Source organism: Bemisia tabaci, chromosome 9 (genome assembly GCF_918797505.1).
Source record: "Bemisia tabaci chromosome 9, PGI_BMITA_v3".
In the NCBI taxonomy this organism is placed as follows: Eukaryota; Metazoa; Arthropoda; class Insecta; order Hemiptera; family Aleyrodidae; genus Bemisia; species Bemisia tabaci.
Genome location: NC_092801.1, coordinates 27,504,821 through 27,532,480, shown reverse-complemented (window position 1 = coordinate 27,532,480; position 27,660 = coordinate 27,504,821). Strand labels below are relative to the sequence as shown.

At 40.3% G+C, this 27,660-nt stretch overlaps 1 protein-coding gene across 1 annotated transcript; it reads right to left on the bottom strand.

The window, feature by feature from the left end:
* Positions 1 to 113: 113 nt before the first annotated feature.
* LOC109040372 (uncharacterized) lies at positions 114 to 27,144 on the bottom strand. The gene is made up of 7 exons (XM_072304145.1): positions 26,535 to 27,144; positions 14,601 to 14,700; positions 12,921 to 13,091; positions 12,067 to 12,185; positions 11,321 to 11,467; positions 8,681 to 8,920; positions 114 to 7,540 (listed from the first exon to the last, which is right to left on the bottom strand). Exons 1-7 carry the CDS (start codon positions 26,790 to 26,792, stop codon positions 4,793 to 4,795), a joined length of 3,783 nt encoding a protein of 1,260 aa, XP_072160246.1. The 5' UTR covers positions 26,793 to 27,144; the 3' UTR covers positions 114 to 4,792.
* Positions 27,145 to 27,660: the final 516 nt, after the last annotated feature.

Sequence of the window (27,660 nt, the reverse complement as noted above, 5' to 3'; positions counted from 1 at the left end):
AAAAAAATTTTGTTTTGAAAAAGGTTCATTGCAGAAAACTGTATCTCGTTTTATGGAAGATGGTCATTAATTCCGCAGGAAGAAATTCAATAAAAGAAAAAAAATTACACCTGTTACAACACTGTACACATTTATTAATGTTAGAATTTCTTGGCGTACGGATTTTACAAATTCTTACCACTGTATTTACAATTACCATCCCTAGTTAATTATATACAATATCTGATCGACAAACAATAAAATATTTAACTAACAAATTTCCTAAACTTAAATATATACAATTTTCTACAAATGAGGTAATATGTACATTTATCTTATCTACTCAGTTCCAAGTGTTTGCGCAACACCTTGATGCCCGACCTTTTGTGTAAAATGGAAACATTTTTAAGCATTTTTATTGGAATATAACTTCAAGTCCGAGAAATTTTAAGGATAATCATCAAAATTAGTGAAGCAAAAGAGAGAACAGTTCATAGACACTCGTGCTATAAAGTTGATGCATATAGTTACATCATTAAAGAGCTTCGTTTTGCTTGAAGTCTACGTATTTTACTTTGACTTATAATTAGATGGACCTATGTTTTTTCAAAGTTTAAGGTCAAACATGTGCAATTTTGAGGGAAAGCAGTGCCACAGATGCAGGAATCCGCTTTTGCACCATTATCGTTGCCGCAAAGCTTAATTTAGGGGCTTGGGAGGACAAGAATACATGTTCAAAATTTCAAAAACACATGGAGCCTTATGGCGGAAAGGAAGTTTAAACTCACTTTTAATGTTTTAAAGTTGGACTTTGCTTGTAAATTTTTCACAGAATATACTTTCAAACTAGGTTTAGTTGAGTTCATGAATATCTAAATTTTTTCAAAAACTGCGCTTATGCGCCTTGTCCTCTAGGCTCTTCAATTGTAGGCACATTTGAGAAAACAATTCTAAGTGAAATATTTGAAAATCTATTTTGATCTAAAACCTTATTTTTAAATTTCTTAATTTAAAATTTCAAGACATTTACGTTCATAATACCTATTGAAGGAACATTTTGGATCATTAAGCAAAACATTGCACGCCAAAGTCAGTTTCTTAAGGGCGTATTTTCTTAAACTGCATATTGAGCTAAGAGAGCTCTTAAAGTGTGACGACATCAAGACGACCTGCGGAAATAATCACGCAAACACTGGAAACAAACCAATGCATTAAAGTTAACGGGAGAACGGAACTGCTTGTCAGTAATCGAGCATAGAGAAGATTTTTTAGTGGCACAAAAATGGGACACATTGTCATAATGGCTCAATTCATTCAGTTTTTTTTCACTAATTAAAAACTCATGTGTTTAACATCGTTACCAACTTCATGATCTCGCAAGAAATGAGCACAAATTATGCTTTCATGAAACGCTCACACTACCCAATGTTGCTAAATCTTGATTTAAAAAAGTATTGCGGCAAAAACAGGCCAATTAGAGATCTAGAAATGATGTCGAGGATCATTTGGGTCGTCTGTCATTACTGTCATGTTAAGGAAGAACTCCGTATGAGCCTTTGGACGTTGCCAAATTTCTTTCGATAAAACATGAATTTTCAGGAAAATCTGTGAATATTTTTTCTCCGATTTTTCAGAGAATTTTATTCACCACTAGATCTAAATTATCTGAAAATTTAAAGAGAAAATTTTAATGACTTTCTTCAAAATTAAACATTTTACTGGAGGAAATTTGGCGACTCTCGAATGTTCATACGGCGTTTTTCCTTAGCACGGCAGATTACGCGTCAGTACTAAGTATACAGTCCGTTTTTATTGATTTCATTTGCACATAGTTCCGTTTGGGCTTAAACACGTTCAAAAATTTGTCAATCAGGCTGAATAACTGACTGACATAGAGTGGTGCTTTCTTGCCTATTGTAGAGGTAGAGGTATACATGTATCTGGCTAATTTTATCTTTTTAGGGTGTTAGGGGAGGTGTGAGCTCAAGTTTGCCAAATCCGAAACTTTCGCAGAAGCCTTCACGCTACGAAGATATATTGATGCACAAAACCGTGCGTATCAAATAACGCAAAGAAGGCGATATGGGTATAACAATCTGACGGAGACGAGATGTGATGTTGTCACGTCATATTGATTTAAACGTGGAAAAAGACGTTGATGGATTGATCGTGTTGTCGTCTGAAGTTACGAAGGAAAGTCTGGAGAGAATTGGACGTAATTCTGCCAAACGGAACTATGTGCATTAAGATATGAGCCCTGAGACCCATAAAAATATATGCATAACAGGGCTCACGTCATAATGCACATAGTTCTCTTTGGCAGGAATACGTTCAATTTGAGCTCCTCTTAGAAGAGAGGAGTCTAAAAAACGTTTGAAATTGAGTGTCGATGGAGAAAAATACTTGAGAGAACGAGGTGACAAAAAATGTGAGGTCACTTTCTGAAACAACGAGACATTCATTGTTCCTTCCGATTTCCTGATATACATGTTTACGCTGACACGCAAAATGCCTTAAAAACTATAAAAAGTACTCATGTGTATATTCTTGTTTTATAAGGAACAGGAAGGAGAATCTGGTGCAGATTATTCCAGCATTATATTCTGTTTTGGAAGTTCATATTAAACAGAACCATTAGTGCTCCATAAAAGCCAGAAGCATTGTCCAACGATGAAAACCATCGGGATGAAGCTAAATTAAGATTATTGGAGCTCAACGGCTCCAAAAAAGTCAAAATTGAGCCTTCAGTTTTTGCATTGTTCAAAATATATACTGCGTTTGAAAAAAGTGCGTTGGGGATAAACACGTTGTTTGATTAACAGCAAACCGAGCCTTTAGCCTCAAAGAGCTTAACTGCAGATATATTGTGGTTCTCCTAGAGCAATTTGTGTGATTTTTAAAATATCCGTGGTAAGAAGATAATGCTTTCTTATTTAGATGCAGATATTAAATGAGAAGTCAGTGTTTATCGGCGTCCCAATAGCATAATCTACATAGGTATTTAGTTAAAAATAAAATTCTCTGGCTTATTTTCCTAAAGCTCGCAAATTGAGCGATTGAGCATGCATTCCGTTTTCTCTCCCGTTAATTTTACTGCATCGGTCCTGCTGAACAATCATCAGTCTAAGGCACAAAATAAGATTGATACGACTTATTTCTAAATTTTTGTACAAACCATTGATATGAATTGATTCTCTGTGATTCTCTTCATCGAAATGAAGTTTGGCTGAAGAACAGCAAGTTAAGCGACTAGATCAAGGTGATTCAAATGAACACCTTTGCAACTGCCCAAGTGTGGTAAAACAAGAGTTAATCGAGAACCGGTGGCATCTCTTATACGTATCACTCGTGTTTCACCCATTGAACCGTATGTGAACAATCGATAAATATCGAATCAATTTACTCCCCTTGTAATCGATGACTTGTAATTATAATAGATTGATAGGTAGATTTTGACGGAGCATTTTCTGCAAACATCAGGTGAATTTTCCTTTTCAAGCCATTAATTGGTCCTCATTTAAATCTCCCGAAATCCAATCGTTTTTTACCACACTTTCACAATCATGGCATTTAAAAGAGTGTTCATTTTAGAGAGTTCTCTACTTATTTTGGTATATCATGGAGTTCAATTTTGAAGTAACTGGCTACTGATTTTTTTTAATATTTTAAAGTTCTGGTATTCAAGGTTTAAAAGTATTTTCTAACTATGTAATCACCATGACATACACGCAATATTGCTCGAATTTGGCATTTTACTACGTAAATTCCAACATGGCTAAATGTGAGTATCAAAAAGTTCCTGAGCTGCAGGATTTAAGTACTTTTTTGAGGTACAAGAACAATTTAATTTCATAAAGCGGACTAAAGCATTTCTAAATAACTCCTCTTTCATTCAGTGTTATAGAAAGAATGAAATTTTGTATCAAACACGTTTAAAGGCGACATTTAAACAAATGTTTCAACGGAACGAGCTCCAGTCGTAGAAATACAGATTAAGTCCCCTAGCAAGTACGATGCCACTCTGAATTATCTGAAAATGGTTCGTATATATCATTAAACTTCAAAATAGATCCATCCTGAATGATATACCAAAGTAATAAGAAAATGGAGCAGTCTGCAGCGCCTTATCTAGAATTTGGTCACCATCTTACTTTATCTACAGAAAAAGCGAAAGTGGTACTCTACAAGCCTTCTCTGGTTCATAACTACGAGAAATATGAAACCGTGACAGTTTGCGATTAATCAGATTATTCACGATTCAGAAGAAAATGTGGCACAAATGCTAAAATGCTAACGTAAACAAAACTAATCCTCTGGTGTCTTGCAGGATTTTATGATAATCTGAGTTTACACTCTAACGTTACAGGATTCAAAGTAACGTATCTGAGAGACCAAAGTGAGTGATGCCTCACTTTATTTATTCTTTCAAAACTTCAAAATTCATAACTTTCTCAATCGTGAAAATTCTAATTATGGACAACTGCCCGGTATATTGATACACCATAAATTAAATCTACCGATTAATTGGTGCAATTCATTCATGACTGATTAGTTCTGCAGTCTGATTACAGACTTAGTTGAGTGGTCAGTTGGCTCCAAAAAACAAAGGAAAAGATTGAATTGACCACCTAAACTAATATGCTCATACTTAAAAATACGATTGTCATCAAATAACTTGATGCTCGTAATAAATTCAACAATCAGATTATTTTTGGTGTGGTAAATTCAATCATTCATTCTGTTCCAAGGACAGCCAATTTTAAAAGTTTTGGTAAATTTGCAAACTCCCTTCAAACTAGCTTAACCCCTGGAGCTAGCTGATATACTCCTTCTCCTCATGCGGGAACGATATGTAGTAAGGCTGCGACTGACCATGCATAGGCTGTCTTCCGAGGGTAGTATACGACGCCCTTAGGTGCGGCGACACAGAGGCCGGCGATACCGCCATCTTGGGCGGAAGACTGGACGCGTAGCTCGGGTTATATTGCGGAGTCATCGCGTACAAATTCGGAATCGAGAAGTTACAGGGGTAGTTCTGATTGTTACAATGGGGTGGCATCAGCGCCGGCAACGGCGCTAAAGGCCCTGTCGGGTAGGGGCTGTTGTTTATCCTCAACCGGACAATGCAAATTATGATGATTAGTATCGCAATAAACGCAACAACACCACCTACAATGCCGATGATCAGCGTGTCGTCGTTGTTGATCTGCTGCATACCGAGGGACGGTGGCTTCGCTGTGATCAAAGGTTTATGCGTCGTGGGGGACGGAGGTGGCAAAGACCAAATGATCTCCGGTTCGGTTGTCAAGCGGGAGATGATTTTGTTCTGCTTGACGGGCGGGGGCGGTGGGGGCGTTGTCGTGGAGGTCAGTTTCAAAGCCCGGTTCGGGTCGCAGCTCAACTCGTCGTCTGGGATTTCCATGAGCAGCTTGTTGGCGTGATAACTAGGGGTGGCGCAACGGATCCCGACGGCCAAACCAGAGCGACGAAGGGCCCGGACGTTGCAGTCGCAGTGGATGGGGTTGTCTTTCAATCCCTGGAGAGACATCTCGTTTCGCCGGTCGTCCAGGGCTGACAGGAACTGCGGGGAGATGGACGACAGTTGGTTGCCGGCAACTCGGAGTGTGATCTTCGATGAGCGCGGTAGAGGGATCAGTAAGGATGGTGGTAGGTTGTTGATAGTGGTGTTCCGGAATTCGATAGTGATTTGTTTGGACTTCAACCCTGCTAGAGCGCCTGAGGATATGGATTGGACGCGGTTTCCTTGGACGCTGAGGTGGGTTAACCGAGGGTTCATGCCAGCCGACAGTTGGTCACTGCCGATCGCCGAGTCTTTGACCTCTATGTCTAGATATTCTAAAGAAGGAAGGTAGTGAAGCATGCCAGCGACGTCCAGGTAGCCGAGCTTCGGATACCCGTAGGCCTCCAAGTGAACCAAGTCCTCCATGGATTTGAAAGCGTGTTTCTCGATCTTAGCGCACTGCATTAGATTGGCGATCTTCAGGGTGGTTAGGGATCCCAGGTTGTCCAGGTCGCCGCTGAGGATATTCTGGATGGGGTTGGACGACAGGTCCAGGCTGCGGAGGTTCCTCATCTGCGCCCACATGTGAGCGAAAGATCCACCCACATCGGTGATCAGATTGTGCGAGAAGTCGATGGACTCGATAAGGGTAGTCTTCTCGAACACTTTGTCGGTGACCTGGGAAATGTTGTTGTGAGAGACGTTCAGGCTCTGGATGAAGGGTGTCTCCAACCGCGTGAGATGGGTGATTCCGGTCCCGGCCATGTTGAGCTCTCTGACTGTCTTCGGTTCGCCCAGGATAGCGGCGATCGTGTCCTCCGATAATTTATTGAAAGACAAGTCCAGTTTCTTGATGTTGACCATCGTGCTGTCATCCGACGGGAGTTCTTTGATGAGGTTGTGTGACAGATCAACGGACATGAGGAAGAAGTATTGTTTTTGGAGCGATTTCAGCGGAGCCTCTGAGAATTTGTTGCCTGATAGGTTGATATTTTCCAGTATCCTAAGCCTGCTTCGTTCGAAAATCGTTTGGGGCAGGTCGGACAACGAGTTGTGCTGCAGGTCCAAAAGTTTCAAGCGGACCAATCCTTGGAAGATCCGCTCCTCCAGCTTCTCGAGCTTGTTCCGGCCTAGTTTTATCTCTTGGAGTTGGGTGGAGTTATGGAAAGCTGTCTCGCTGATTGATTCAATTTGATTGTATGATAAGTCGACGGTCCTCAGATTTGGCAGCCGGCCGAAGTCGAACTCCTCCAGGGTTTTCAGGTAGTTCTTACTCAGGTCCACTTCCTGTAGGTACTCCAGCGTGGCGATCAGCTCGGCCGGGAAGAAACTGAACTTGTTCTGCGAAACATTTATACGTTTCAGCCTCGGATGGACTTTGAAGGAAGACGGGAACAGGTAGCTTAAATAATTATTGGACAAGTTGATCTCTTCCAGGAGGGTCCCGTTGCTGCGCCTGTTGATGAAGAACTCTCCTTTGAAGGACGCGAGTTTGTTACCCTCCAAGTTGAGTTTCCGCAGGTTCGCGAGGCCCATAAACGCGGGGACGCGGATGTTGGAGATGTGGTTGTTCGAGAGGTCGAGTGACGTCACGTTGACCTGACTCTGGAAGGCCAGTTCGGGGATCTCCTGGATCATGTTGCTGGCGAACGAGAGCCACTTCAGGCGGGGGTTCCTGAGCAGGAGATCGGGCGAGAGGAGCTTCATTCCGGTGTTGGTGAGGTCTAGGACTTCGAGTCGGGAAAGAGGATCGAGGGAGTTGAGTGGGAGGGATGTGAGGAGAGGGTTGTTGCTCAGGTTCAGGAACATGAGCTCAGTTAGGCCGGTGAACGATGCGCGTGGTAACTCCTTCAGGGAGTTGTGTGAGAGGTCGAGTCTGCGGAGCCGGTGGAGGGTCAAGGGTTGCTGGGGTAGACTGCTGAGGCGGTTGCCGTGTAAGTTCAGGGAGAGCAAAGTGTCCTCCAGACCTGAGAAGGAGGCCGCCTCGATGTTGAGAAGGAGACTGCCGCTGAGGTCCAGGGATGAGAGAACTTTGAAATCCTGCAACAGAATTTCAGGCGTTAGGACACAAGAATTTTAAGTTTTGTGATACTGGTGTCCATTAACATTCATGTGATTGATTACAAGAAATTAACGCCTAATTTAAAATTGAATACTACAGAAGTTTCTGATTTTAGATTGAGATATTTCAATACCAAGTTTTAGGTAGGGGAAAACAAAGAGAACTTAAAAGCATCTCGAAACGGAAACGACAATCGAAAACACAGGAAAATGCGGAAACAAGGCTAAAATACAAAATGCAAAGGCAGGTTGTTCCTGTTATCACTGCAGTCGCATTTACCAATTTCACTATGTAACGCCGTTTGCTGGATTTTATTTTAATTTCTTTTTTATTTTTAATTCTATTTTAGCAGTTGATAATGGTGCCGTAAGGTACCGAAACGTCCTGCCTTTGTATTTTGTATTTTAGTCTTGTTTCCGCATTTTCCTGTGTTTTCGATTGTTTTAGGTGGGTGTGCACAAAGTGTCTAAAAACCTAAAAATTTGTTTCGATCATTAGTCCCGTCATTTCTACCCTGAACACAAAAATTGATAAATGTGTGCGCAGAAGAAAAGGAAAATCAGTCTCAGACTTTCACGATATTCATCCCTAATATTTTTAAATTTCTCGAAAGAAAAATATAGAGCGTAATGACTTGAAATTTTAGAAAAAATATCTTGCAAGATGAAAAAATTTCACCGAAAACTTCAAACAATGATAGGAGATATTTTTATTTTCAAAAAATGAAAAATCCGCGATGAAGATCCGTATTATGGAGACTTTCAAAATTATCGTTTTCCCTCCTCGCTTAGGCACTTTGAAATGTACATAAATAATCATATTTAGTCTGGAATGTTTCAGGTGCACCTCAATTTTATTTTAAAAGTACCATTAATGGGAGTATTTTGAAGGACACATTCTCTTTAGCACCGTGTTATGTCGTTCAAATTTCTTTTGATTTACCAGTCAGTTGCGGTGCGATCTACTGCATCCATATTAATATTTTAAAGTTCAAGGGTCACCGGTTTCCTTAACTTTATAGATGCCTTGGCGAATGCACGCCAATTTATGCCAAGTTTAGCTAAGGCCACTGGTGACTGGGTCAGGTGACTGGATAATTATTGCCGTTCTGCAGTTACCTGGAAAGCATCAACCGGAAGTTCTCTGATAACGTTCCTGGCGAGGTTGATACTGACAACCCGATCGGCGATGGGCGTGAAGATGTCGGCCGAGAGGGCTGCGATCCGGTTGTAGTCCAGGTTCAAACTCCGAAGTCGTGGAAGTCGCAGCAAGGCCGAGCCAGGGATCACCAGGATGTTGTTGTCGCTCAGCGACAGGGTCTCCAGACTCGAAAGGCCCTCGAATGCATCATCTTCGATCTAAATTTCAGAAATGTTGAAAAAATTAAGTTCCTCATCTATTTGGATGTGACCGTGCACGGGAAAAAAGATCTCAGTCCATGCATGAAGGAAAATATTTCGTTAGAAAATGAAGCCAAAAGAAGATCTACACCGAAAAAAGGTGATGTTGATTCAACATTCTGGATGTAAAAAAAGTGTGCGAGAACTCACAGAATGCTGAATTACCCGCTACAGCAGTTAGTTTTACATCTTGACATTGCCAAAATAAACTGCTGGATAGGTTAATTCAGCATTATTTAAGTTCTCGCTCACTTTTTAGCGGCTCTGGTGCTTGCACTAGAGCTGCTATTCCGGACGGTCCCAGCTGGGGAGTATCAATGGACCTTGTTACATTGGAGAGACCGCGCGTTGGTTGATGGGAATCGGCGCCATTTTCGACTATGTACCTTGTCATGACTTTATTTTATTGCATATTGTTTTATTGTTAGCCAATGCTATGTTGTGTAGTGTATTTTTGGAATCATGGTGATAAAGTCAATAATTCAAAACTTGTCTGTGCTTTAATCTCGTGATGGAAAAAATGTACTTTACGTTCAAAATTTGAAATTTTGAATTTTAAAGTTTTCGCGGTTTTTTGGAAGAATGCAGTGGTTGGAGCTTCCTAGGCATATTACTCGATATCAGCTGATAGCAAACAAAGGTTACCAAGGAAACCGTAAACGTTTAACAACTATCGTGGCCATCGGGGCGATTATTGAAATGACATCGACTCTATGTCGCCGCTTACGACAGGACATAGCCCTATCTTATCCGTGTAATATATCGCAATTCGATATTGTTTTGATTTTTAAATGAAGCAATTTATTCATAAAGTTCCGATTAGTTTTGGCGAACGGGCCCCTTAACCTACGTCACTAGGCTCATGGGAATTTTTTTAACTTGTCCTGGACGGACTCGTCTGTAGCGCCTCGTTCTTCGTTGTGTGTGTGATTTCGTGAAGAAGTTTCTATGTGAAAATATACAATCTAATAAATACAAAATAACCAAATATCTAAAAAGACAAAATTTCAGTTAGAGTCAGTTTCAGTCTTATTGTTGCACAAACTAGTTATTTGACAAAAAAAGAAGATGATCACTAGAGCCTTCAAAATTAAAAGTATACAACAAGTGATAGTGCCATGCATTCTGCATATCAAGGGCCAATACACATTTATACACCGGCTTTGTAAATCTGCTAAGTTACAAAACATGAATCGACAGTTGTCGGATTGTACATCAATGACAAAATGTGTCTAGGCCCTCATTCTTGACTACAACTACCGTCGCCAGAGCCGCTTTCCGACGCGAATGCGTTGGAGCTTACTGCTTGTTTTTACATCCAGAATGTTGAATTAACATCGTTTTTTTCGGTGTACCGAAAGAATATCATTGGGAGCAGGGAGGAAAAATCATCATAATGCACCTTCCGGCTAAAGTATCAAAAGCGTCATGCGACGTTTAAAATTTCCGCCGACATTTTATTTTTTTTACAGAGAAATTGTTCGACAAAGCTGTCCGAAAATTTCACTGAATTACTTTCGTACCGCCGATAAAATTCAGTGAAATTTTCAAACAGATTCAACCAAAAAATTTTCGGTACAAAAATAAAACGGCGGCGGAAATGAAACGTCGCATGACGCTTGTGGTGCTTCGGCCGAAGGGTGACGATCTTAGTCCATGCATGGAGGAAAATATTTCAGTAGAAAATAAGGTCAGAAGAAGATCTCCCGCAAGAATAACATTGGTAGCAGGGAGGAAAAATCACCATAATGCGTGGAGGTTTTTGACATTTCATGAATTCTTAAAGCGAACAGATTCCCCTTCATTGAGCAGGGTATGTGAAACTGGATTCCTGCGAGCAATGATGGAATGATGCCATCAAAGAAACCATTTTGGGGGTTGCATGCTTTGCAGAGTGAAATTCTTCATATCTTTGGATACCACTATTGCTGTTCGTAGGAAATTGTTTTGCCTATCTTTTTATTTGAAGGCGAATTCATTTATGGGAACAAAATGCGTTTTTAGCTCTGATTTAGAACTTTATCATAGTGTGGCAAATTAAGCTTGAATATGCTGTCTGTCGGGTATCGTCTCTATATTTTTCGAATGCGAGATTCCAGCGGTTTTGGATAACGTGGAATGTTGAGCTAGGATCATAGACTAGTGGGGTTTTCCCTCTAAAATGAAAGTTTTTAGAGGTATGTAAGCCCTTATCAAGTGTCTAGATTGCTTAAGCAAATTTTGTGGATACTAAACGCAGGAGCTATGTATGCACGTATTATTTTTGAAAAAAAATATCTCTCGGCTAAAGGATTTTATTTTTAAAATTTTAAAAAAATTGACGCGGCAGCTTATTGTAATTCATGAGAGATTTCTTACCGTTCGTAGCATGTTGACACTCAGATCTAAGTTTTTCAGATTTTTCAGTCCCATGAAAGTTGCTGGAGCAATGTTGCCTATGCTGTTGTGGCTTAGGTCAATTTTCTCCAGTGCAGAGAGAGAGTGGAAGTAAGAGTTGTCCAGTTTCTGAAATGATCGAAGTTATAAATGAGTATTTTTTCGAATGGACTTTTCCCAGTAAAATTAAAAATTAAATAATTGTGGTTGCATAATTTGGAGCAAACTTAACCCTAAGTAACTACAAACAGACCTCAATACTAAGAAATGAGACAATCCGTTCCAAGTTAAAACTGGAAAAAGTATTTTTAAAGTTCATCTTTCAATAAACATTAATGAAACAGATAGCGTTCAACCCCTGGAAAATTTATTTTCCAGACCACGCAGTTTTAATACTGATTCTTATCGGCATCATCGATGTTTGTTGATACTGTTCTATGATGTGTAGACTTATAGTGGGTATAAAAGTGTCAATACAAAAAATTGATGGGTAATGCTGTGATGAGTTTAAATTCTGAAAAAAAGAAACCACCCCCAAAACAGGTAGAAAATGAGAAAATACGATGTTTTACTCAACTCTCGCCGCGCTGTAAAGGATAACGGTCGTTCAATGATTTCAGTTTTATTTTCCATAGGTTTTTGAGGCCTTGAGGCGATCGACGTTTCTTGCATCGAGCAAAAATTGTCATGTAAAATGAAATTTGCACAAGTCTGTGCCAGCTCCTTACCTCAATCAAGTTAGCCGAAATGTTCAGGAATTTCAGCCGGGGCAACTGTCGTAGAGCAATGACTGGGAAGTCCACAAAAAAGTTCCCAGACAAATCTAGCTGTTCTACATTACTAGAACCTATGAGAAGAAGATGAAACAAAGTGACATGTCAATTGAAAAAGTTGAGCGGAAATAAATTGTACTACATTTTGCAATTAGGAACTGTAAATTCCGGCCCGGTTTAAAAACAACGTATGTGTCATTAATTTTCCTATGCACAAAAGTGTTTTTTCAGATGAGCTAGAATTTATAGGTCCAAATTGCAAAATGCAGTCCAATTGCAGTTGTTAGTATTTCTTATTGTAAAAACCTCCTTTGAACTAGCATTTGAACCAAAATTCTTCAAACTTTTTACCGCACGGTCGGCTGTGAAACTGCAAAATCTCTTTTGCATTATCGTAAGTTAATTTTACTTACTAATATTCCTTACTTCTAGAAGGCAGGAATTTTTTTAATCTAGGTTTTTTACTAGCGACTTTCTCTTTCTAAAGATACCATCGAAAATGAATAAACCGCTTCGCTCCACAGTCAACGATATGGTCGCCGATGGAAATAATTTTTTTAGAGCTTTGTCTTATTGGATGTTACAGATTAACTCAGAGTAGTCTGCTAAGCACCCTCGGGGGGTTGGGCCGGATAGTGGCCAGGGGGCTCCCAGTTAAAAAAAATGATTGTAGAAATTAAACATCAAAATACACCTATTGGAAGACCAGTTCTATTAAGTTCAGTATGGCGTTATGATGACGCATGACGCAATTAGATACATATGGCGCATAAAAAAAAAAAAAAAAAAAATCGAAGAAATATGAATACCTTGAAACACGTCGCTGTTGAGGTGCACGAGCCTGTTGTACCCTAATTTGAGTTTCCTCAATTTCGGTAACCCTCCAAAGGCACCGCCTGCAACTTTGTTCAGCCTGTTGTTGCTCATATCAATTTTTTCCAAATTCGGTTGAGCGTAGAACGCATCGTCGTCAATACTCTCTGGAAAGGACAAATATAGGATAGTTAATTGAATTTCACTTTTAATATAATATCAGAAGAGTAACGAGTGGGACATAACGCCTAGGGCAAAAAGCGCTTTGGGGGTTTGGACCGCCAAGCGGTTAGAAGGCGCAATCTCTGGTTAAAAGTAAACTAATCAAAAAGGGTAAAATTTATGTACAAGAAATAATTTTGAATATCTTCTTTGTACAAACTTAAAAAAAAGTTGAACATTTTGAAAAGTTAGTTTTCAATCGTATGCACATGTTATTACTATTTGCTGAAAAATGTACCTAATGTTGCCAGATGTATAAAATATTTATCAATCTATTTTTTAATCCTGTCTTACTTTTTACTTTTATTTCCAAAAATACTCAGTCCCTTAAGTTTGATTCACATCTGGACCTTTGAATGCTGAAAGGAACTATGTACAAAATATGAATCACATAAAAAAACCATTTAAATCCTGTGAACACAGTTCTCTCTTGCCCTGGTAAAAATTGGCAGTAGAATCTGTGTTCCAAAATACCATAGACCTACAGCCGGCTGTAAGATTTCCAATAGCCTCTATAGCCGGCTACACAATTTCTCATAGCCTTTTATAGCCGATGGCGATTAAGCAACAGCCAGGCGATAAAGTGTATACTAAATGTTACTAATTACGGATGCTAGGACTTATAGTGAGTTTTTGGACTACCGCTCTCTTTTTGGGCCGTAGTATCTTGATTACTTTGGGAGGAAAGCTCCGTACCTTTGATGGATGCCTGCCATTCCTAATATGTTAGCGCGCCTTCAATTTCGTATGATACTGTGCTATACTTCTGGTGTGAAATAGTTGCTTCAAGCGCCGTGGTACGCTGCGGCTTGGCGGGCGGGTGGCCAACGCGAAACGCGCATTGGCGCCTACAAACCTAACAGGGATACCTCACGCGTTGCGCAATGCGTGAAGTATCCCTGTTAGGTTTGTAGGTGCCAGTGCGTCGCTGCTCCGCTTTGTGTTAGGCTCTGCTCTAATATTTAATCTGGCAGAGTCAGCGTTTTTCAACTTATGATTTTGAAATGTTTGCAACGCTCTGTATGGATTATTCTCATTTTAATTGAGTAAAAAAAATATGTATTAAAGGAAAATATAATGTGTGGTTTGTAAACATTAAGGTGGTTCCGTATTAAACTTAATGATTTTCAAAGCACACGAATTTCTACACAATTTTTCATAGCAGATGGCGATAAGGTGTAAAATCCGGCGATAGGAACTATAGCCCTCCTTCATAATTTTTTATCGCTTAGTATGGCCCGGCTCTATGATTTTCTCCGCTTTCTACAGCCAGATATATGATTTTCCGGCCTCCTTTAGCCGGCTGTAAGAATTCTTATAGTATTTTGAAACGCAGCTCCTATCGCCAATTTTTACCAGGGTGTTCAGCACATTTGCAGATAGTTCTTTTAGCAGAAATAAGTCAATTAAATAATATGAAAATCTCATGGTTTCACTGAAAAAAGGTAACTTACTTATTCGATTCGAAGAAAGTGTCAGAGAGCGAAGAGCCTTTGGGCCGCTCAGTGAAGCACTAGGGACTGCATTCAGTCTATTTCGGTCCAGTCGAAGTTCCTGAAACAAAGAGGAGGCTTTAATATACTTAATGAAAAAAAACTATTTACTTTGATAATATATATAAATTGCCTTATGAAATATATTCATGTTGAATGTTACTTCATGACTGTGCTGCATTAACCATTTAAGGGTTACAGTTTCTTTGCTCTTAAAATGCAGGTAGGGTTTGGGACTTCAGGAGGAGAACTTTGTAAAAGAGAAAAAGAAAACATACGCTTGATGACCCTGAAATAAACTTGGATGCAATAATTCATTTCATATTTAAGCTGCGCGGAAGTTGAAATTCTTCGATTGCAATTATACTGTGTCGTCAGGTTGAAACAGCCTAGATCATTTTACGCGACGCGACGCATGCTCAAAATATAAAACTCCTTCAAACTTGTAAGTAGGCAATCTGTGTGTCATCCTCCGTTCTGCTTTCTCGCTAGCCGATGCAGTGAGTCCATACTAAGCTTTCTTTTCGGTGTACGGCGTTTTCCCTTAGAACGGCAATATGAAGACCTTTTGAAAGTGAAGAAGAGCCTCTTGAAAGAGTCATAGATGAGCCTCTGCTACACTTTCATATCGTCCTTCGGCAAAGGCGATTCCACACGGAGAATAAAACTTCGTGCGTGGGACCCGAAGTTTAGGTCATATGGCTCTCTGAAGTTTTCGGATTGAGCATCTGAACACTCAAGGTCTAGCTGCCGAGGTTCAGGTCTGACATCTGAGACTTCAGTTCCTACATCTGAAGTACTTCAGATGTGAGAACCGAAGTTTTTCGGATGTGAAAACCGAAGTACTTCAGATGTAAGAACTGAAGTTTTAGATAAGTGATCCGAACCTCGACAGCTAGACCTTAAGTGTTCAGATGCTCAATCTGAAAACTTCAGAGATCCATATGACCTAAACTTTGGGTCCCACGCACGAGGTTTTTTTCTCCGTGCAACAAGTTGGCAACACTGTTGATACTCCATTTAAATCCATTCCATAAATCGATTCTAGATGAGATACTTGAATCAATTGTTTAACATACATTTTGATGGAGAAAAACAGTATTGGTAACTTGCAAGAATCGTCACTGTTCCTTTGCCGGAAAAGGGCGTAATGGACCACTAGACAAGGTACGAATTTCAGCATTCTGATACATGTTTCTCAACCAAAATTTCACGTAGAACACGATACGCACAACGAAAATTACCAAAATCAACTTCTGACGAAGATATTTAATGATTCTTGATGCGTGAATTCAAACCACCCGCTCATGAAAACTCAATGCTCTACGTGATTCACATCGCGCGCTAAATGTTTATCATGAGCAGTCTCTGCGATGTAAAAATCTTCAACTTCAATCTTGACACTTTGGCTCAGCTATAGCAAATTACCAATAGTTTGAACAACATATGGTGGAAAATGAACATTGCTCGATTGAGAAGCTTGCTGAAACCGCTGTAGTGCGCGATTTGACTCATGTGTAGAGCTTTGAGAGTTTCTTGTGAGCGGGCAGTTCAAATTCCTCGTAACCAATGTAAAATAAAAACGTTAATATCTTCGTTAGAAGTTGATTTCGGTAATTTTCGTAGTGTGAATCGTGTTTTACGTGAAATTCTGGTTAAGAAACATGTATCAGATTGCTTAAATTCGTACCTTGTCTAGTGGTCCATTGCACTTCTAGAGCCGGTCCAGGAGACCATTTCGTTACTCTGACGGCAGATTTCAACTCGAATTGCAGTTACGTCCTCATGGCAGAAGAGCGACGATGCGATGGTTAATGTTGACATCCTCCTCGGATTCACGTGACCTTTCAATATTCATGCGACGATCCGCCGTTACTCGTTGGCATGGAGACATTCCTCATCACCGCGCCTCGGGGCGGGGGGTGACTCTCGCAACTCCGGAGGAAAACTGAGGCAAAAAACTTGGCTCTTTGTATTTTCCGATGGACGGTGCGGCCCGGAAGCGGTGGTCGGTGGCTGTGATCGATGCCGATGTCAAGTGCGGCGCTGAACCCGCGCACGGCTCAATGGAGACTCGTCACAAAGGACACGCTCCAAGTGCTCTCGTGATAAATTGCGCGCATCAAAGTTGTTTATTCAAGCTTCCGATGCACCCGACAACGTTGCCGTTTTCACTTCAATGGACCACCAGACAAGGTACGAATTTCAGCATTCTGCTTCATGTTTCTCAACCAAAATTTCACGTAGAACACGATACGCACAACGAAAATTACCGAAATCAACTCCTGACGAAGATATTTAAAGATTCTTGACGCGTGAATTCAAACCACCCGCTCATGAAAACTCAATGCTCTACGTGATTCACATCGCGCGCTAAATGTTTATCATGACAGTCTCTGCAATGTAAACATCTTCAACTTCAATCTTGACACTTTGGCTCAGCTGTAGCAAATTACCAATAGTTTGAACAACACATGGTGGAAAATGAACATTGCTCGATTGAGAAGCTTGCTGAAACCGTTGTGGTGCGCGATTTGACGCACGTAGAGCTTTGAGTTTCTTGTGAGCGGGCGGTTCAAATTCCTCGTAATCAGTGCGAAATAAAAACGTTAATATCTTCGTTAGAAGTTGATTTCGGTAATTTTCGTAGTGTGAATCGTGTTCTACGTGAAATTCTGGTTAAGAAACATGTATCAGATTGCTTAAATTCGTACCTTGTCTAGTGGTCCATTACGTCGCATGACGTCGAAATTTGGGAAGGTAGAGTAAGGTCCGTGATTGGGTTCCTCCTAGGAGAAGACGCAGAGGGCGCCCAATGAAAGGTTATTGGATGGAGGGGATTGAAGCGGAAATGTTAAGGTGCTCAATGCCCCAAGATTTGTGGTTTGAAAGAGAGCAGTGGAGGTTAGGAGTCGTAGAGCGCGAGGGAGTGCTGTAAAGCGACTTATATGTGTATGTATGTAGAGTAAGGCAAAGGTTAATTATTCTCGGAATCGGATGCGGCAGTTTTTGAATCTGCGAATTCTAATATTTTACGATAAGGAGCTCATATTTCTGCTCGTTTCAGAATCGACATAAGCGCCACTTGTTTCCCGTGATGGACAGGCGCTTTTAAAAAAAGTCAGAAAAAGTAGTTATATAAATGGAGTTAAAGTCATGACGACTTTGGGTGAATTTTTCAAAAAATCAGAGTTAAGAGTGGATAAATCAAGTAACTTTGGGAAAATGTGGCAGATTCGATTAGCCTGGAATAGATGCGAAAAGGTATTACGTTCACCTCACCTAAAGATTACTCGTCATCGCAGATCGATGGGTAACCTCGAGTTAGGTTAGGTTAGGTTACATTATTGCCTGACCATAGAGCACATAGAGTAGTAATGTAAGTGGGTGAGCTGGCGCCACTTTTAAGCATTTTCCAGGTCCCAAATTCCGAGACCCGTGTGTGACGCCGAGTCACTTTTTCGATACATAATCGATTGTTTGCGATACACAGGTACCCGGTCATCCAATGTAAACAAAGAAGATAGGAATCACCACGTATTCCACACCGCCATTTTGGATCGAACATGCATCGAAAAAGTGACCCGAACTCGGCGCACACCGGGCTCGGAACTCCTATTTACATTACGACTCTATGTACTCTATGTGCCTGACTGAAATTTTGGCGAAAAAGAGTCATCGATTTTTGCCGCATTCTTCAGTAAAAAATACGCGAGCTAGTGATTTTAGTTTTTTTCCAATTCGGTTGGGAAGCGTTTCAATGACGCTGTAACGCATGAAAAAAAAAAAATGAAAAAACCTTAAAATTACGAAAATGACGAACTTTTCTCTTCGTTCTGCAAAATCGTCAGTTATGTAGATGGGTGGTATTGTTCGTTACCCATCGATACGCGGAGTGGATATACAGGAGAGTCAGTGGCGTGGCGTGAATTGCGATATATCGATTGTTTTGCCATTTAAACCTATGAAAAAAGATCGATTATCAGGGTGTTCACAGCGAACACCTTAGTAATCGATTCTTTACCATACCTCCAAATGGCGAGATATCGATAATCGATTATTCACGCCACGCCACTGAGGAGGGTGTATCATGGAAAAAATCATCACTTTGAGTTAAAAATGGATTTTCTGTCCAGAACACCTGTGATCCATCATTTGTATTACTTTTTCCGATTCGATTCTCGGTAAAACTTTCAACTCCCGACGATTAGTGTAACATTATTACGAATTTAAGGAATGGAAGCTGGGAAATCTCTGATAAAGAATAGACTTCGCAACGTTGAAACTGAGTTTGAAGCAGAGAAGAGGTCGCACTAACGCCCCGCCGATGATACAGGCAAACAGGCATGTGATGTATGCTGCGTTGCGTTAAGTGGATTTGAAGGAGAAATTTACCCGAGAGTTGACCTGCTCATGACATGACATGACAAGATCATCCCAGCATGAAACAAAATTTAGAGAGTGTGGGGGTGGGTGACAGAACGTTTGCTTCCAAAGATGTCTTTCAATGACTTCAGCTTCATGAAAAAGTCGACTTGATTATAAAATTATGTAAGCATGTACTAAATATGTAAAGCAACTTGAAAGATGTCATTTTACATCATGAGATATTCGCATTAACCTTTGAACTAGAATGCTCTCGTATTTTTCTACCTTGTTTTTAAAATTGTATTTAAAAATGGATGCAACGTATTAATATTTAAACGGCCGCAAATTTAGTTACAACAACATTTTTACCAATCTTTCCTCTGATTACATGAATTTATCAGTATTTGGATGAAAACTGCATATAGTCATAAACTCGTTGAAAAAATGCATTATTCGAGTCAGCTTTCCAACCTTGGGATTGAGTCACGTTCCTCCAGCTTAAAAACGAAGTATTGTGACGCACATTTCTATTTTGCCATTTTTCACAGCAGAATTTTTTTTTATGAAAATTCACTTTTTTTCCTTATTTCCCAATGGAGTTCGTGACATGGTTCTTCCAATGGAATGTTGGGGATTTGCATTTTTAGTGCTTCTTCTTTTGTAACATTTTGTGAGAAACACGATGATGTCAATGGTTTTCATTGAAATCAACGCCTAGCTAAAAAAAAAAAAAAAAAAAAAAAAAAAAAAAAAACTCTCAAAGTTCAGGCCGTGACGGTTGCGGGAATATTCCACGCTACATCGAGAGTCTACCTCTATATCCAGTCAAAATCACCATTAACAGATAGAGAGCATTTATTAGCAGGGTTGCCACTTTGTTTGAGGACTCTGAGATTGGAACTACGTGCATAGAGAGTTTTGACTAGATGTAGAGGAGAACACTTAACATAGCGTGAAATATCTCCTCCATTTCGGCCTTTTAAGAGCTTTTTTTGAGCTTAGGCGTTGATTTCAGAGAGAACCAGTGACACCATCGCGTCTCTCACGAAATTTTCCTTGGTAGGAAGTACTTGAAACACGAATCCCTGACACATGCTCCATAATACATTTTATATAGCGCCTTCAAAACAGCAAAACGGCAACCCGGCAAATCGGCGACTCCACTTCACATTTTAGCGGTCATCAATATCGCAGTGGTGCGTCCAGGCGCGCGGCATGAGGCGCTCCGCCACCTGTAGCGCTCATCCGTCGCGTCGTCGCGACGCCGGCGATGCTCGTACAATGTTGTCAAATCTCAAAAAAACGCCTCGTTAAAACACACGATTTCATAAAACCACACGGATTTTCCATGGCGACTGTTAGCCGCGGTGCCGCCTACCAGCTCTCATGCAGAAATAATGATCCTCTCTCCGAATCGGGGAAAAGCTTCACAATGCATGAATGGGGATCGTGGACGATTGTTACACTTGGAGAATTTGTCACATTTTGGGGAGACAGTCCTATCTCTCAAGGGCAGATTGATACGATAAGAGAATCAATTTGTATCTCAATGTGGTGGGATATATTCGAAAATCCTAGATTGAGAGCTGCGTTCGGACAAATGGAGATGTTGCATGTGTGAGGAATTTACGATTTGACTAATGATTCTTATGCAAAAGTTCGCGAGAAACACGATGGTGCCACTGGTTTTCTCTGAAATCAACTCCCAAGTTCAAAAAAAGCTCTCGAGTTGAAGCCAAAATGGAGGGGATATCCCACGCTATCCTGAGAGTCCACCTCTACATCAAGACAAACTCTCCATGCGAAGATAGGGAGCAAATACATTGACAGGGATGCCGCCTTATTTGGGGACTCCAAAACTGAAAACACGGCATCACTGTAAATGCATTTGCTCCCTATCTTTGCATGAAGAGTTTGTCTTGATGTAGAGGTGGACTCTCAGGATAGCGTGGGATATCCCCTCCATTTTGGCCTCAACTTGAGAGCTTTTTTTGAGCTCGGGAGTTAATTTCAGAGAAAACCAGTGGCACCATCGTGTTTCTTGCAAACTTTTACGTAAGGATCAATTGTCAAATTGCAAATCCCTCACACATGCAACATCTTTATTGCTCAACTTTTCGGTCAAGAGATATCATGAGGCGAATCTGAGCGGTGACTTCCGAAAGTAAATTTCATATTATAGTGAGGATAGCGGTGCGGGGCGTGGGGTCCTTATAACACATTGTCTCTGGTTCTGACCACAAAAATTTCCTCGAATAAGGCTGAGTTCTACTCGGAAGACGGCCTTTTTATCATTCGCTGGAATACAAAATCAATGGACTATTACGCTTAACAATGGGCAAAACCGCAACTGCCAGAGCTCGAATAACAAGGAAATCAATACACGCGACAGGGAAAAGTTTTCCATAATGAGGGCCCGATTCAGAAATCCAAGAAAGAGGGCTCAGGAACCCAGGAGCTACTCTAATCCAATTACGATGATTCATTTCTCGGCATATTTACATTCGTTCGGGTGATGAATCTATAACAAGCGATTCTGGACCGACGCGATGCTGTCTCTTCATCGCACGGTGAGAAAAATTAGGGATTTTCCGACCAGGAGAAGAGCAATGCTTAAGGTGATTCGATGGACGCCATATTTTTTGTCAGAACGACGTGCGACATATCGCAATATCGCATCGATTGACTCTATTTTTTCAGCCACTAATCATTTTTCTCGAATTTTGAGATCGCAATTCTGTTGTCAGGAGACTAAAGCACTCACTTACCAATTTTAACAAAGAAATTCAACGTGATAAAGGCGTGGTTTCTTTAAGAGAGAAAATGTCGCATTCGAGTGCAGTTTCGATATCAGTATCGAATGCGATGTTTTCTCTCTTAGAAACCACGCCTTTATTTCGTTGAATTGGTTCGTAACATTGATAAGTGAGTGCTTTAGTCTCCTGACAACAGAATTGCGATCTCAAAATTCGAGAAACATGATTAGTAGCTGAAAAAGAGAGCCATTCGATGCGATATATCGAACGTCGTTCTGGCACAAAATATGACGTCCATCGAATCACCTTTTAGAGCGCATTGCGCTCTGTAGCGAACGCGCAATGCGTGAAGTATTTATACGGTCTTGTAGGCGCTTCACGGCTCGCGCCTAACGCATGGTGTTTGGCTCAATGCGTGAAGTATTCATTCAGTCTTGAAGGCGCTAATACGCGTGTCGTTTTTAAACGGAGAACAACTCAACGTAAATTCTTTAAAATTGCAGTGATTTTCCTTCTCTGTGCGAAGAAAATTCTGCATGAACTTCAAGGAATGATGTCAATTTGTTCTCTTTTAAAAAAATAACACAGAGGCGGAGGTTTTCAGACACCGCAAGCGAGATATGTGATTGCGGACTTACACCGTCGAAATACATCTTTTATTTGCAAAAAGTTGCTTTAAAATTCTGCTTACAATCAGTACATCGCGATATCAAAACTGAGGCACAAAAGATACCCATTTGTGCAAAATATTCGTGCCCGAGAGATGTCTTTGTAATATAAACCAAGAATGGAACCCACTCTGTCATTTTGGATCCTCGCATGGTACAACCTTCCGCCACCTCACATCACGAATGAAGCGGCGAGTGCCTGGAGTGTCAAAACGCCTTCATCCTCTTGCGTATGCAACACGGACATCCGTAGAGCCCGAATAGTTGTATCCAAGTGTTACAATGCATTTTGTTTACTGTTCTTTGCATGCGCCTAACTAGGGGCGCTTTGCTTATTTCTTTTGCACCTTTAGCTTTCTCTACGCATTGGATTTGCAGTATGATTGAATGCGTGTGCCGAGGATTTCTTTGTCATAAATTCAGAATTTTATCCTTTGTAAATTTGATTTTTGATCACTGAGCGGGTCGCAGCTTCTGCTGTATTTCCTCCATCAGTGTCTCAATACAAGAGTAAAAGTGCTTTATTTCACTTTTCTTAACGATTCAATTTGTTTTCCTGAGATCCCGTGTCAGCTGAACCCTCTCGCACGGGCTCCATCTATCGACCGTCATGAATTCATCTCATTCTCATTTGTATCTCGTGACTTCAATGAGCATATTTCCCCTTAATTTGTTCTTCTTTTTAACAGCTCACAACATTACGTCTTTTTAAAGTTTTTTCAATTTTTTGGACACCCAGGTTACGATAAACTTTATGGTGTTATATGAATTATATGCATAGTAAAATTAATGCTTATCTGCATTGAAGCGTTGTTTATGTCTCCTATATACCAGTAAAAAATTTGCGAGTCTGAAATTTTGTAAAATTCAATGTTTAAGAGAAAACCACCGACTAAATTGAACGTGAGAATATTCTTGGTTTCTAAAATTCGCAATTATTAAGAGAGGAGATATGACCAAATGAAATCTGATAAAGTAATGATCAAATGGTAAATGCCGCCTGATTACGTCACAAAGTGGTATATTTCCTCTTAAATCTAATTTCAATCTTTTTCAAATCTATTTTCCTGTAATTTCACATTTAATATCAGATGAAATGTGAAAAATAGTGCTCAAACTAAGCTTATTAAGAGCTCTCAAATGCATTTTTTTCAAATGCAATGGCATTTTTTCGTGTAAATTCTTGAATTCGATCGAGTTAACATTCTTGATCGCTTTTTGTGTCTATACGTGCAAAACTCTGATCCGCTGTGGCACTAATCATAGACACTTTGAACGGGGAAAGGGCGTAAAGAGGATACTGGGTACCCAGGGGGCTCCTCCTAGAAAATTTTAGAAATAAAGCATGTAGCATGGAAGTTGAGTCATTTCCGTCAAGAATAATTACCATATATAAGCGTCCTTCCTGCTTCATTCGTCCGTTCCTTCAATCTCTCTTTCTTCCCTTTTCTATCCTCATTTTTTCGGGGCAAAGGGGGAGGGCGTGCGCACCCTACGCCTCCTCCCCCCCCCCTGAATCTGCCTATGGCACCAAATTATTCTATCCTGCGTTTTTTGTTGGTGAGACACTTTCCTCGCGGAAATTCAAACACATAAGTATTTCCATTTAAGTTATTTGGACCGCGAGTGCCGCAGAATAGGGTCCAGTGCTATGATGATGAGAAATGAGCTAATTGTTCAGGAGAGGGGCCTGAGACCTCTCCGACTCATATGATTCTGGGACAGCGACACTACGTAATCGGGACAATGGAATCTGGGGTCCGAAGGGTAGAGGGGGGGGGGGAGGGTGGACTCAAACTTACGAGGCCTCCATTGTCAGTAGCTCCTCGGTTAATTGAATGTGCGCGTGATAGTGTGAGTAATTTTTTCTGCTGGTGAGTGATTTTAAGACCGCAAAACTACTGGATGGTTCAGAAAGTACAACAGCAACAATTAAAATATAGGAAATGAACCATGGGCTAAAGTTTAGTTGAAAACGAACTTCTCCTGAAATTCAACTGACCACTTGGCTCTTTTGATTTAATCTTGTTTAAAATTAACAGAGAAAAATTGACAGACGAAAGATTCTCTTGAAATTATCATTTCTTAACCAAGTTGAATTTTTTTTAAGAAAAATTACTCGAAGAAATATCCTATAAATAATTAAAATTTAATATTATCTATTAGAAAATTGAAAAAGAGTCTGAAATTCAGCCAACCACTTTCAGGACGCTGTGATTTCCTTTTTAAAGAAAGTTGATTCTTTTTTACGAAATAAAATTGAGTCAGTCAGAATGTGCCGTAAGGCAAAAATCAAATTTTTCGGTACAGTGAAAACATCGAAGCTGGGTGAAACATATTAATTTTCCGTTTTTAGTGCCGAACGCTTTCAAATCAAATCCAGCAAATCGGACCCAAATTTCGAGCCATAGCACGCATTACTAATGATATTCTGTAGCATTTGAACTAAATTTTTTCGAGGGCTGACGGGAGAATTACGACTTTTTCATCTCCTTTTCACCTGTTGTCAAGGGGTCAATTTTTGGCATGTTTGGGCTTTTTGCCGTCTAATGATACAGATTAAAACGCTCTAAGCTTTGATTTAGTGACATGCATCATCCTCTCCTGCCATAAAAGGGCGCATTTTGCGTGACTCTATCGCGAACCACTTGAATTGTAAAGTGCGTAACTTCAATTCGTATAAATTCCACTTCTTTTTAATGGATCAAATTCGATTCATCAGGTGAGATTGTATCGATAGCGATTGGTTCAATAGCCCTGTGTCCACTCGTCAAAATGGCGTCAAAATGGAAGCTCATTAGGCTCATAAAGTGAAATTGCTAGGAATTTTCTCACTTCTAGCTTTTCCTACTTAAATCTTAAAATTTTTGTTTGAGGTTATGTTCTATTGTATTGAACCAAACGATGCATCGAACCACAATCGAATATGATCTTCATTCAGCCCGAAGCGCATCGGTGACTGATTTTTTTCGAACCACCCTACAAGCGTTCCTCATCGCTCGCTCACGCGACCACAAGCGCGCGAGTGCGTTTTGTGTGTATAGGTCACCGTACTGCGCGAGTGCGGAGCCTTCATCGGGTGAACGAAAATGAATGAAACGAACGCATTCAAATCAAAATTACCTATTTGCATCCACATCTGAGCCCCGAGATCCATAAGAACACACGCATATTAGGGTCCATGTCATAATAAAGATAAGTTCTCTCGATTCATGAACGTCCAAATGGATGAATGAATGACACGACGAGGCCTCCCGAAGTGAAGCCCCGGGTCCGATTCTCAGAGTACTTTCGCTGCTCAGCCTTGGTGCCATGTTGTGACGTCAGTGAATTCTGCCGTGCTAAAGAAACACGCCGTATGAACACTCAAGAGTTGCCAAATTTCCTTCGATAAGATGTTCATTTTTGAGGAAATTCATGGATATTTTCCCTTTAAATTTTCAGAATCTTTAGGTAAAATTGTGAACTAAATTATCTAAAAAATTGGAAGGAAAATATTCATGAATTAACCAGGAAATTCAGGTTGTATGAAAGGAAATTTTGCAACGCCTGGATGTTCTTACGACGTTTTACCGTAGCACGGCAGAATTAAACGATTAATCGAGGAGGATTCGAGTGAATTCGGTAGATTTCGCGCGCCAGGCTCGTTGCGTCAGAGCCTCTTAGGACTCGGGTCATTAATCTTCGCGCGATTATTCAGCCCCGGTTGGCGCAGACCTTTGGAAATTTCGTACGTAATATGAAATTATTTTGGGCTCGCACTAGAGCTCACTATTTGGACCGCGTGAAGCAGAAAGCAACCAAGCCACACCAGCCACTGCCTTTAACAAGGTAATTTAATTTTTTACATACAACTGGTTGTGCGGATTTTTGTTCAAACTTCAGTGAATTTTCTGCATAACACGAAGCGAATTCCTTGAAATTTCCACAGGAATCCACGCAAATGTTCTCCTGTAAAAAATTAAAGTGCCTCCTTAGATTTGCCGATAGCTGATGTGGCTTGATTCAATTTTCTTCATTTTCTGGTCTTTCGTGTTTTTCTCGAATTTGTCGATTTGTGCGATCGAATTTTTTTTCCTTGGTGTGAAGTTGAGTATATTTACCTGTAAATGCGTGCATCCCTTTAGTAGGCCCTCCTCGATGGCCTTGATCTGGTTCCCGCTGAGGTCAAGGAGTTTGAGCTGGGAGGGTGCGTGGAACTCGCTGCTTGAGAATATAGGGTTAAGGGAGTCTCCAAGGAGGTTATCAGCCAACCGAAGTTCTTCCAAGGAACTCTGTAGGTTGATCAGCACCCCATCAGTCAGCCGCCGAATCGAGTTTCCGGAAAAATCTAGCTTCTTCACGGAGGCACCTGTGTACATGATGCATAGATCGGAATGTAATTTTTTGTCAAAAGAGAGAAATAAATTAATCCACCCATAAACAATTTATCTTCGTTTGAGAATTTGAGGAATGGACGAATTCATACTGAAAAACAATCATATCGTCACCCTTGGGACAAAGTTTCACATGCGCCATACGACGTTTCAAAATATCCGCCGAAATTTTCTATTTGTTTACTGAGAAATTGTTCAAGGAGGCTGTCCGAAAATTTCGCTGAATTTTTTTTGTGCTGCCGATAAAATTCAGTGAAATTTTCAAACAGATTCAACCAACAATTTCTTTGTAACAAACTAAAATGGCGGCGGAAATTTGTTTTAAAAAAATGGCGCTCGTGATACTTTAGGCGGAGGGTGACCATATAGTTAAAAATGATAAACCTTAAATTACACACACAGAATTTGGACTTCATTTTGCAATGAGGGACCTTTTATTTCTGGTTTGTTTAAAAAAAAAAAAAAAAAAAAAAAAAAAAAAAAAAAAAAAAAAAAAAAAAAAAAAAAAAAAAAAAAAAAACCAGTTTGATAGCACTATTCAAGAAGGAGCTATATTTTTGGGGAGGTCTGTTCGTTTCGAAACGAATGAATTGTGAGAAGCAGCCCTTAAGTACACGTAAATACTCATTTGCAGAATGCGATGATCCAGCGCAGAGGCAAGAAACTTGTATGTGCTATTTTGCGCTCATCCGTAAAAGCACCTATCTGCATGGAGAATCCAATGGCACGTTCTAATGAGTTGCATGTAGCAGTTCCTCAATGCACACCGTGCAGTTCAAATTTTGCATGGAGACGTCTTAAGTAATTTCTGCGAGAGTTCGCGATGTTTGGCGTTTTCCTGTCAGCGAGCTGA

Bases quoted from the DNA above. Each gene is read 5' to 3' on its own strand.
- LOC109040372 (XM_072304145.1), bottom strand. From the start codon at position 26,792: ATGTACACAGGTGCCTCCGTGAAGAAGCTAGATTTTTCCGGAAACTCG. The intron at 14,701-26,534 runs GTAAATATACTC...TCTTTGTTTCAG, and splicing joins AGGGATGCACGCATTTACAG to GAACTTCGACTGGACCGAAA. The intron at 8,921-11,320 runs GTAAGAAATCTC...TCTGAAATTTAG, and splicing joins GTGTCAACATGCTACGAACG to ATCGAAGATGATGCATTCGA.